Below are 12854 nucleotides of genomic sequence, written 5' to 3' on the forward strand. Positions count from 1 at the left end.
CGTTAGCAATATACAACGCTGGTGCTTACCCAGGGGACCCCATGCGGGAGGGGGCATTTTATTGTGACACTCTCTCTAGTTCACCTGTGCAGAACACAGAAGGATCTAGTATTATTTGGCTTCCTTTCAGCTACTGAAAAAAACAAAGGAATACTGAACCACTAACCTGATTTTCAGAGATGCTGAGCACTCACTTTCCATTCACATCACTGAAAATTAGACCACGAATCTGTTACTTTGTATCCCAGAAGATTGTTTCTTTCCTGAAGTCAAGACAAGCTTTCTTACAAAACTCCACAACTACATTTTATTTTATTTCAAACGTTGACAATGTTAGTCTTTGAAGGAAAGACTAAAGATCATGTTTGTGGTAAAATTCCTTTATTAATCTAGATTTCATTTGCAAATTCATTTTGACATAAGAAACCCTAAATGCAAATTACAAAACTGTATTCCAGTAAAAATGAGCATGATAGTTAACAGTAAATGTACAACTTTATACAAATAAAATTCTTTTTTCATATTCTAATTTAAAAAATAGAAGTGTATATCCTCTATTATACATGTCCTAATAACTTTTACAACTGATAGCTGCAACCCTGTACTTTTATTACGTGCACTTTCATGGGTATCAGTCATTTAATTCTCATCAGAGCTTGCTCATTAGTTGAGATAGCAAGATCTTTTTCTTTTTAAAGAAAAATAACCTTGCTGCCACAGAACTGTGAAAAGTCAAAGTACTCTTCTTTTTCAGTGTGTTCTACTCCATCCTCTCTTCAAATTCTGTGAAGAGGGCTTCTTAACCTCAAAAATGTACCACTATGACTGTGTTTAAGATGCCCTAACTAAGTCTAGAAAAATATTTAAAGTTTAAAAGAAATTGAACCACAAACTATAAAAGAAAAACAAAAGCATTTGTAAAAAGGACCATCAAAGTATTTTTATAAGTATTTTAAAAATCAGTTTTGCCTTACTATTTATATAATCCCTGGAAATCTGAAAGATGATCTTTAATTTTTTTTAAACAAATCTGTTCCTTTACAGAATCATGTTTCTTTCATTGCATGTGCATATACTGGTCTGTTATTGAGGTTTGCTCATGAATACTAAGCTGCTGACATTAACTTTTCTTTAGGAAAAAGTTTGGAAGCATTTTTTTAATTTAACAAATTGAGTGAACTTTATGAACAAGTACTTTTAAAAGAAAGGAGTCATGGCCTACTAACCTCTACAGTGTCCTGTTAAATAAAAGGAAAAGAAGAAACTGGTGCACATTTATTTTAACAGTCTATGTTCTTTCAGAGTGCTGATGGTAATACTTTAAGGTTTGAAATTTTCACAGTAAAAATTATGTCACTGGTTTCTTCTTAAAAGGACACCGTAAAGGCTGGAAGTCCCAAAAATTTTACCTACTTCAAAATATTGTAAAATACAGTTATTTAAAACAGTTCTTCCCATTATAAAATAAATTATTGGGCTCCTAAAACAAAGGCTATAAAATGAAAAAAAGTTTCAATGTTTCTTCTGGACATCTAGGCAAATAATCCAAGATAGAGAGGAGGTTTTTTGTATATCCACCACTCCTCTTCCACTCTGTTTTTCTCCTCCTTTTTAGGTCACTATTCAGCAAAGCAGAATACTTAAGTCCCATTGCTTTAATGAGACTTAAGCACATGTTTAAAATGCATTGCTTAATTGGTACCTTAGGGTTTGATCATACACCACTGAAATCAATGGAAGTTTGGCCATTGATTTCCATGGAGAAGGATCTATTTATCTTATGGTATGACACTACTGCCTATTATCACATTCAGGCCACTAGTGCACAGTCCAGAAGCATAAAAAGAACTCTGCTCTTAAGGACTTGAAGAGCAGGGTTCCTTTATATTTGAACACTTTGCCTACAGGAACAGGACAGAGAGCTAAAGTGGAGAGACAAACAGTGTACATAAGTACCCACAAACCAAAAGACAGTTATTACAGACTATGTCTACACTGCAGCTGGGAGGCATGATTCCTAGCATGGGTAGACAGACTCATGCTAGCTCAGCTCAAGCTAGCATGCTAAACATAACAGCCTGGACACTGCGGCACTGGAGGCATCCCAGGCTAGGAATACAAGCCTGCCTGACCCCCAAGGCCTCAATGGCACATATAAATGGGGTGGTGCGTGTAAATCCTAATATTTGTGTGCGTACAACTGTGTGTGAGCACAAAGGGTACTGTTTTGAAATTCCCCCCTCCCAAATTTACTGACATAATAACTTAAGAATATGAAAAATACCTCACATTCACCTAACAACATTATTTCCAGTACATAACTCAATTGTTATGAAAATGTTTCATAGCAAAGCTTTAAAAACTATTATATTAAAGGAAATTTATGCCTCTCAATTTTCAAGGCTGTTACATACTATAATAAAAGCATATTTTAAGATGTTCCATTTTGTTCTTAAAATACACACTCAGTTTACTGAAAAATATCTTCTAAGTATGGGGGGGACAGGGGCAAAAGCATTATAAGCACATTTTCTGGATCCTGAAGAACCGCTAATGTCAAAGGAATTCTTCCTCTAATCTGATCTTTCCAGTTGAGCAATTACCACTATACTACTATAATCTGTTTTCCTACTAGAAAATGTGCTTGAAATGCCATGCAGTTAAAACATAATATTTACTACTGGAGAAGTACCAATTTTTCTCCCTTATTTATTTATTTTATTATACACAGATAAAATGTAGGCAGAGATGAGACTATGGGGTTATGTTTTTCTCCTTAAAGAATTAAGGTGCATTAATAAAATTTCCTAACAGACTTTAGGTCCCAATCTAGACTCCTTATAACACACAACTCCTATTGACTTCAAGAAGAGTTGTGTATGAATAAGGACAGCAGAACTGGCCCATATTTTCAAGAAACCACCATTTAAAGATCATGGCTCAGATTTTCAAAAAGAGCCTTTGAGTGTTAGGCACCCACCTGCCTTGGGTTTAAAATTTCCATGAGGGTTGGATACCTCGCTCCTTTGAAAATCTCAACTCAAAATTCTAAAATACACAATAATTATCTTTAAACTTTTACTGTGTATATTTTAAAGTTACCAAATCCACAACTATTAAAATGTATTGGGCCAGAGATAACCTTAGGCTCTGTCTGCACTGAGAAGGAAGCAGTGTTTGAAAATGGGACCCTAATTTCTCTTTAAATCCTCATCTATTGCTCAGCAGTATTGTAGGTCTATACTTCTCACATTGTTTAGCAGTACTGTAGGTCTGTACTTCTCATATTGTAATCTCTGTAAAAGGGTCTTCCCTTTGGAGTTACGAAAAAATACACTTCACTCTTACCATTTTGTTGGAAACACATGCTGACAAAACTAACTGCTATAAAATAAGTTGAAGACATTTCTAATAAAATACTGTTTTTGAAGTACATTAAGTTATAATTACTGACAGTGTTTAAAATTTCTAGTTTCACACCCCCCTTCTTCACATCCTTTTACTTCAGCATGACTTTCAGACAGCCTGGTTTTATTTCTGTGAACCTGTTAAACGAGAAGAAATTAAGATTCAAAATTTATATTATGCCAGCACCATATTTCCTAGTCCTAGAAAGTGAATAAGGTTGTCATCCAGGAGTAGGGTGACAAGATTTCCAAAGTGAAGAAATCAGGACATCCTCTATATAGAGAGTGGAAGGTTTTACATGGGGTGGTTTTGGTATGGTAAGAGAGCTGTGAACAGGAGGGTTTTGGCAACTGGAACGGGAGAGAGAAAAAAGATTGTCCAATCCTCCTCCTTATATCTACTATGCTTTTATCTTTCCCACTCTCCCCTAGTCTTCTGAAGAAAAGCAAGTGTGGTACTCATCTTCAGAAAGTGAAAGAAGAGGATTCCAGTAACTGCCATCCTGTAAATCTAACTTCAACTCCTAATAGGATAATGAAACCAACATTAAGGGTGGGAAAAAGAAAGATCACACAATATTGATGGTAGGATTTTTCAGAAGTGTGTAGTGTTGACCAAACTCCGCGTCATGAATTTATAAAGTACAAATTTTGGTAGACAAACTTGGATTGATTTTAGACATTGTCATTTATCAGAGAGAGGTGTCTAGGGTGGCACTGCCGTGTTGATGTTAAACTGATTGTACTTCATCCTTTTTAGAGATCATCATAATGAAGATGTTTAACAAACTTTACAGATTATTCAGAATTGGAGGATTGTTAGGACAAAGAAATAAAAAGGGACCTAAAGAGATCAGAAACACGGTCATAAAATAAAAAATTGGATTCATTTTAGTAAAAAGCAAGGTAGTACACCTAAGGAAAAATAAGACAAACAGATTTTCAATGAGCTTTTTAACCACCTGGCAAACAGATCACAAAGTTAAAGACAAGGTGGTAAAAATCCTGCACCCTCTCAATGTGAGTGCTCCTCTATCACCTCGGTGCAGACATCTCTAATGACTGGTCAAAGAACTAAACAAAGCACAACAGGGAATAATACTGCCCTGTCAATTTGCTGGATGAACTAATAGGTATGTTCTCTATCTTATTTCTCGGATTCAATGATAGTTTAAGAGTATTCTGGAAAAAAAAAGCTTATAGATTTTAAAAGTATGGGTAAGCATATGAAATGTTTGGCATGCGTGTATACATTCTTAATACAAATCTTAATTTTAATATGTTTCTAAGTATTTGCTTCCCTTCACGGACTGGTAATACTGATTGGAAATGGGTAATAGTGACAAACTGGGAAATATCTGTATTTTTTACGAATACGTGCAGGCTTCTGTGTGGTTGATTATGATGGGTTACTTGCTATGAGTTAACAATAGCAAAGATAACGATATCAAAGATAAAACCGCCTCAGGAACACACCTTCAAAGCAGCCAAGATAACAATGGCTGAGCCATTAATAGAGAAGAAACTACCAGTCTGGCTCCATCCAGGTTAGAATGGTTTACTCTTCAGAAGCCTAAACCTTGGATCAAAGGAGATCTAAAACCTCAAGATCCTAGAAAAAAGGAGGAAGGGTTGGGTGATCTGAGAAAGGCTCCCGGTGTGTGTCAGTGAAAAGCTCACAGGCAAGCAAACTCACATAGAAGGAGGGAGGTAAAAACTCCGGAAGTGCAGTCTGCTTCTCCCAACTCAAAAGACAGAATCAGCTGGGCTGAGGGGAAAACTTTAAAAGGTCTAAGTAATATCCACATGTATAGGCCTCATTATTTTTACTCTTTGCACCATATGCTTTGTATTGTTTGGAAATGAATACATTGTTTCGAAGATGCTGGTTCTGTGCCACTGCAAATGCAAATGTGAGCTGTCACAGACTCCAAAAGGGAAACTCTTACAGATGCCAGTTGAACTTGCGTTGTTAACTTGGCTGGGGACTGGGGCTGCAGCCCAGACATCCAGCCTAAGAGTGGATGGACTAGGGGGTTCCTCCCAGGGTAAGATGCAGGAAGCCAGGCTTGTCACCTGAGGGATGTACTTGTGAGGGACTAAAAGGGGTCTTTGGCGTAATCTTGACAGTAACTCAATTATGTACACAAAAACAAACTCATCTAATGTTGTCATCTACCTTCCAAAGTAAATGTGGACAGAAGAAAACTGTATCGAACTTCCCTTATGGGACAGTTTTATGTCATGAAATTTTATCTCCACTGGAACTATTATACGGTTGCCAACTTTCTGATTGCAGAAAACCAAACACCCTTGCCCTGCCCCCTGCCCTGAGACCCTGCCTTTCCCGATGCCCTGCCCCCATTCACTCCATCCTCCCTCCCCCCATCGCTCGTGCTCTCCCACACTTGCTCATTCACTCATTTTCACTAGGCTGGGGCAGGGGTGCAGGAGGGGTTGAGGGCTCTCGCTGGGGTTGTGGGCTCTGGGGTGGCGCCGGGAATGAGAGTTTGGGGTTCAGGAGCCTCCGGGCTTGGAGATGGGGCCAAGGGGTTCGGAGTATGGGAGGGGGTTCCGGGTGAGGCGGGGGATGGGCTCTGGGCTGGGAGTGTAGGCTCCGAGGTGGGGCCAGAAATTAGGGGTTCAGGGTGTGGGAGGGGGCTCCGGGCTGGGGCAGGGGATTGGGGTTGCCGGGGGTGAGGGCTCCAGCTTGGGGTGCGGGCTCTGGGATAGGGCCAGGGATGAGGGGTTTGGGATGCAGGAAGGGGCTCTGGGGTGGGGCCAAGTGCGGGAGGGGTTCAGGCTCTGGGAGGGAGTTTGGATGTTGCAGAGGGCTCAGGGCTGGCGCGGGAGGTTGGGGTGTGGGAGGGGGTACAGGCTCTGGGAAACAGTTTGGGAGAGGAAGGGAGCTCAGGGTTAGGGTGCGGAGGGAGTTTGGGGTGCAGGCTCTGGGCGCTGCTTAGTGCAGGAGACTCCCGGTAGCGGCAGGCATATCCCTCTGGCTCCTAGGCACAGTGACAGCCAGAGGGTTCTGGTGCTATGGTTCCCGGCCAATGGGAGCTGTAGGGGGCGGGTGCAGTGTGCAGAGCCCCTTGACTGCCCCTGCGCCTATGATCCGGAGGGACATGCCAGCCACTTCCAGAAACCACAAAGAGCTGGCTGCTGCAGCAGACCAGACTTCTAGCAGCCTGGTCTGCAGTGCTGATCGGAGTCGCCAGTGTCCCTTTTTGACTGGGCGTTCCAGTCAAAAACCGGATGCCTGGCAACCTTAACTATTAGGATAGTTGATCTGCCTTAATTATTTTACAAATTGTATAGTTTTCTAAAACACATTTCAGTGTTTAGTTAGCTGAATGTTGTTTCAAAATATCAGTAACAGAAATCTAAGCTCACCTGAAGTTGTGGCTTGTGAGGTATTTAGTGGCTGCTGGTTTGATACGAGCAACTCCTCCCTGGCTATGGTTTCCTCTTCCCGTGATCACACACAGATATGGTTTACCACCAGTCTGCTTGTACTCTGTTACAGGAGGAATTGTAACGGTTAAAATGTTCTCTCTGAAAAGACTCAGCATTTAACAGAACTTTCTTATCCGTACATCTGAAAATTTTCACCACAGTGATTTATAATTCTGTTTTCCTACATTAGCTTTAACTGTTAAGTATGCATCATTACCATCCATTTTTCCTCTGGCATAAGAAGTAAATTCAATTTGCCTTTAGAGTTTAAGAAAAATGTCTGAATGAACTGTTCAAATCTGGACTATATCTTGAAACCTACACATTGTGCTCTGTCACTGAAACCTCATGATTTTATAGCAACATCATTCATTATTCATGTCAGACCTGTACTTGGAATTTACAGCCAGTTAGAACATAAGATAGTAAAAGAGCACAGTAAAAAACAGATCTTTTAGTACAGAACATGTTTACAAGAACAAACTCATCATGAACATGAAGCAAAATTCTTAAATCTAAACAAATCATATCAGTTTTGCACGAGGAAATTTTTTAACTGAAATAATTTTCACAAGACACACTCAGATAGGACGAGACAGAAACATGAAACTGTACATTAATTTTTAACCTCTGAATCAAAGTCAGACTAGCAAGGTAGTAATTTCTCAAACATTGGAGTAGGTTCTTGGGAACATCCTAAGGATCAATATAGCATTTCAATACATCAGTATGGGCTCTAACTTGGGCTTTTCTCTAGGCCTTCGCTAGTAGTCACAAATCTTCTGCCTCTAGAAAAGGTGCCAGTAATCTACTATTACTATATCCTCTGGATGGGGACTACTGGGGGAGGGGAAGGAAGAGTTGAATTAATCTGGATTTTATAACTAAATAATTGGAGGTGCTAACTTTTTCTTTCTTTCTTTCTTTAAACTGAAGGGAACACTTACAGATTGGCACTTTGTATAGGAGCTATCCTAATCTTGCTCCTCCCCTTTATCTACTTCTTTTTCGTATTATCTGTGATCTTTGACAACTTTCAAAGCACCTAGAGTCTAGGATGGGTCTCTTTTTATGTAAACTGAAACAAATAAATAAATATTTCAGAGTTAGGCGGCTACTGAGCAAGGACGACTCTACCAGCATTCCAGAGCTGCTGACAATAAGTATTGAGCTGAGGGAAATTAAAACTCTATGGATTAATGGGAAAATATACAGTATGTTAGTAAGCAGGGGTTCAGGTTTATAGCAGTGGTCACCAAGTGGTAGACTGCGATCAACTGGTCGATCCTGGAGCCTCTGACAGTCGATCGTGATCTCCAGCCGCTAAAAGTCCGGCAGCATAGTGGGGCTAAGGCAGGCTCCCTGCCTGCCCTGGCCCAGTGCCACTCCCAGAAGTGGCCAGCAAACCCCTGCAGCCCCTGGGGGTGGGGAGGTATGCCACGGGTCTTCGTGCACTGCTCCTGCCTGCAAGCACCGTCCCCGCAGCTCCCATAGTCCAGGAACGGGGAACTGTGCCCAATGGGAGCTGCAGGGGCAGTGCCTGCAGGGAGGGCCAGCACCCGGAGCCATGTGCCCCCTGCTAAGGGCTGCAGGAGCAAGCTGACCACTTCCAGGAGCGGCGTGGGGCAGTGGCAGGCAGGGAGCCTGCCTTAGCCCCCCTGCGCTGCTGCCCAGGAACTGCCCCCCTCCCCCACCCCAACCCCCAGCCTTGAGCCCCCTCCCGGAGTTTGCATCCCGCACCCCCTCCTGCACCCCAACCCTCTGCCCCAGGCTCAGCCCGGAGCCCCACTCCCACGCTCCAAACCCCTTGGCCCCAGCCTAGAGCCCTCACCCCCTCCTGCACCCCAACCCCCTGACCCAGCCCGCTAAAAGTGAGTGAGGGTGGGGGAGAGAAAGCGACGGAGGGAGTGGGGATGGAGTGACATTCATACCCCTTATATTTCCCTGTTTACAAAATGTATTCTTTCTACTTTGGCCTCCTGAGCGTAGTGTCAAAAAGAGAACTGTGTGTGTGGATTATTAGTTTATTCCTACCGTGGCTTTTCTCCTGTAGTACTCTGGACAAGTGATTAATGGCTTCATCTACATGAAGACCATGCAGATCCAAAACATTCTCAGGCAGCAGGGATGCATTTACTTTCTCAAAGATTTGCACAGCAGCATCATGGTTTGCTTCTTTCATCTTCTGCTCATGAAGGCGACCCTTTATTCATAAACACATCAACTGTTAAATTTTAAGACTTAATCTAAGCTCCATACTGGTTAGCAGGATTCAAGATGACAGCACAAGCAGGGTGTTTTTAAATTTCATTGCATCAAACTGTGAACTATAATCACAACTGAAATTCTGCAAGTGTGTCACTAAAACCTATTTAGAGGGAGTCATGTGCTGATTTAATCAAACTCGTTCATGGGACACTGGTCAAAGCTTGCACAGAGAAGAGATCAGAATGCAAGACAGACAAGAAAACGAAGGAAAGCCAGAGAGAAAGAAATAAACAGTATAAGATGTCTACATGAACACTAACATAAATCCCATTCACTGTTGAATTTTAACTTGTTAGTTAATATTCTATCCTAACAATGGTATTGTACTTTTTGAAAATATTAGCTGTACATTCATTAAATCAGAAGTCTCAAACAATTGGCCCACAGGCCAGAACAAGCCTCTCAAATACTTTAAATCTAGTCTGAGTCTACAGAATGTATTCATTCAGATCAGACTAGCCATGCAGTTGTGAACATTTCCTCCATAGCTGCCAAATCTCCTGGTTTACTTTATGAAAAATCTTCCATGATGGAGGCAGCACCTCTATCAGGGGAATAGTGCAGCCTGCTAAGGAGAAGAGGGTGAAGAGACAAAGAACAAGCACTGGAACTGTCAATACAGAAGGGAGCAGCTGAACAGAAACAATCTTTAAAAAAAATTAGAAAGATGTTTTAAATAAAAAGAGGTTTGCAAAGGAGATATTAAACTACAGACCCAAGTGCAGACTTACAAACATGTATTACCTATGCAGTGATTTCTGCAATGAGTAGCCTGAGTTATGAGAGTCTATCATGGACCAGGAATCTGGAACAACCCCAAACTAAGAGCCCAATCCCATAGACCAGGAGCAGGCAAACCTTTAGGCCTGAGGGCCACATCGGGCTTCAAAAATTGTATGAAGCGCCGGTTAGGGGAGGCTATGCCTCCCCAAACAGCCAGGTGTGGCCCAGCCCTCGACCCCTATCCGACCCCCCCTCCTTCTCGCCGCCTGACGGCCCCCCTGGGACTCCTGCCCCATCCACCACCCCCTGCTCCCTGTCCCCTGACCGCTCCCGAAACCCTTGCCCCTGACTGCTCCCCACTGCCCCATCCAAACCCTCCTCTCATTCTTGATTGCCCTCCCGGGACCCCTGCCTCCATTCAACCCCCCTATTTCCTGCCCTCTGACCGCCCCGACCCCTATCCACATCCCTGGCCCCTGACCACCCCCTCGAATTCTCCTGCCCTCTATCCAACCCCCCTGCTCCCTGCCTAGAGCACCGGTGGCTGGCGGTGCTACAGCCATGCCGCCGCACAGCACAGAGCACCGGGTCAGGCCGGGCTCTGCAGCTCCACTGCCCCGAGAGCTCACAGCCCCGCCGCCCAGAGCATTACGTCGGCGGTGCTGTGAGCTGAGGTTGCGGGGGAGGGGGAACAGCAGGGGAGGGCCCAGGGCGAGCCTCCCGGGCCAGGGGCTCAGGAGCCGGGCAGGAGGATCCTGTGGGCTGGATGTGGCCCACGGGCCGTAGTTTGCCCACCTCTGCCATAGACACTTACTACTCACTAAGCAATACAGCTGGTATTGTGTCTGCAAGATTGGGCTCTTGGTTTACAGTTGTCCCGCATTTCTGATTCATGATATCTTGAGTATTTCCTGTAACTGCTATAAATTTACTTCTGTTTTGTTAGTGCAATCACTTCATCTAAAACCCTCAGATACCACCACTATAGGGAGTGTAGCACCAAAGAGTGACCTTGAAGGTGTCTGTAGGTACAGTTTTAGGAACTGTGGAAATACTCTTAGGATATTGGCCTGATGGTGCAATAAGCAGAAGAAGAGATTGCAGGTGACATTTTGTCTTAAAGTTTCTCTAGTGGCTGACCAGTATTAGTGGCAGATTCAGAGATACCAGCCCTGCAATCCTCACTTGCAGGGGGCTGCAAGCACAGGCAAACACCAGTAACATTCAACTCTCAAACTCAGGCTCACAAACAAAATCTAGTTTTTACAATTTTTGCCTCAAATTGAAAGTACAAAGAAAAAATTAAACACAAGAGGCAAGTATTTCACAAGAGTGAAGGTAACAGTTAGCTTTTCCCTAAAAGCCCTATAATAAATTATTTTGCAATTTTATAATAAATTATTTATAAATTTCACTTATAATTTGTGTCCATGATGAAGAGGCAGGATAGTAGTTGAAATTATATTTCTGTCCAATAATCATGCAGAAACCACTATTTAGAATCTTCCTGAACAAGCCATAACAATATCTAGATTAGAAATATAACAAAGCCACTTTTTAAAAAAAGAATCAGATACTAAATATTTTAATAAAATTTCTCAACTCACCAACATGAGTAATGGGTATTAAAATTCCACACAATATGTATAAAATATTAAATATTCTATTAGAAAAATGTAGAGCTGTCAAGCAATTAAAAAATAATCGTGATTAATCATGCTGTTAAACAATAATCAAATACCATTTATTTAAATATTTTTTGATATTTTCTACGTTTTCAAATATATCAATTTCAATTACAACACAGAATACAAAGTGACAGTGCTCACTTTATATTTATTTTTATTACAACTATTTGCACTGTAAAAATGATAAACAAAATAAATAGCATTTTTCAATTCACCTCATACAAGAACTGTAATGCAATCGCTTTATCATGAAAGTGCAACTTATAAATGTTTTGTTACATAACTGCACTCAGAAACAAAACAATGTAAAACTTTGGCGCCTACAAGTCCACTCAGTCCTACTTCAAACAAGTTTGTTTACATTTATGAGAGATAATGCTGCCCACTTCTTAATGACAATGTCACCTGAAAGTGAGAACAGGCATTTGCATGGCACCCGTTGTAGCCAGTGTCGCAAGATATTTACATGTCAGATGTGCTAAAGATTCATATAGCCAAAATAATATAAAGTGAGCTGTCATAAATATAAAGGGAAGGGTAAACACCTTCAAAATCCCTCCTGGCCAGAGGAAAAACCCTTTCACCTGTAAAGGGTTAAGAAGCTAGGATAACCTCGCTGGCACCTGACCAAAATGACCAATGAGGAGAAAAGATACTTTCAAAGCTGGAGGGGGGGGAGAAACAAAGGTTCTCTCTGTCTGTGTGATGCTTTTGCCGGGAACAGAAAAGGAATGGAGTCTTAGAACTTAGTAAGTAATCTAGCTAGATATGCGTTAGATTCTGTTTTGTTTAAATGGCTGATAAGATAAGCTGTGCTGAATGGAATGTATATTCCTGTTTTTGTGTCTTTTTGTAACTTAAGGTTTTGCCTAGATGGATTCTCTATGTTTTGAATCTGATTATCCTGTAAGGTATTTACCATCCTGATTTTACAGAGGTGATTCTTTTACTCTTTTTCTTCAATTAAAATTCTTCTTTTAAGAACCTGATTGCTTTTTCATTGTTCTTAAGATCCAAGGGTTTGGGTCTGTGTTCACTGATGCAAATTGGTGAGGATTTTTATCAAGCCTTCCCCAGGAAAGTGGGTGTAGGGTTTGGGAGGATTTTGGGGGGAAAGATGTTTCCAAGCGGGCTCTTTTCCGGTTATATATTTGTAAGACGCTTGGTGGTGGCAGCAGTAAAGTCCAAGGGCAAAAGGTAAAATAGCTTGTACCTTGGGGAAGTTTTAACCTAAGCTGGTAAAAATAAGCTTAGGGGTTTTCATGCAGGTCCCCACATCTGTACCCTAGAGTTCAGAGTGGGGAAGGAACCT

General features: G+C 41.7%; 1 protein-coding gene across 6 annotated transcripts in view; it reads right to left on the reverse strand.

Annotated features, from left to right (window-relative positions):
- Positions 1–385: 385 nt before the first annotated feature.
- N4BP2 (NEDD4 binding protein 2) overlaps positions 386–12854 on the reverse strand; it is a 119936-nt gene continuing 107467 nt past the window's right edge. For all 6 annotated transcript variants that reach the window (XM_084627250.1, XM_084627252.1, XM_084627254.1 and 3 more), the window contains 3 exons: positions 8898–9066; positions 6801–6924; positions 386–3545 (listed from right to left, as the gene is read on the reverse strand). In XM_084627250.1, coding sequence (XP_084483376.1) covers positions 3500–3545; positions 6801–6924; positions 8898–9066 — 339 coding nt within the window. In that variant the 3' untranslated portion in view covers positions 386–3499. The remainder of the gene's footprint in view (positions 3546–6800; positions 6925–8897; positions 9067–12854) is intronic.

Source organism: Lepidochelys olivacea (genome assembly GCF_965140295.1).
Source record: "Lepidochelys olivacea isolate rLepOli2 genome assembly, chromosome: 4".
Taxonomy (NCBI): Eukaryota; Metazoa; Chordata; order Testudines; family Cheloniidae; genus Lepidochelys; species Lepidochelys olivacea.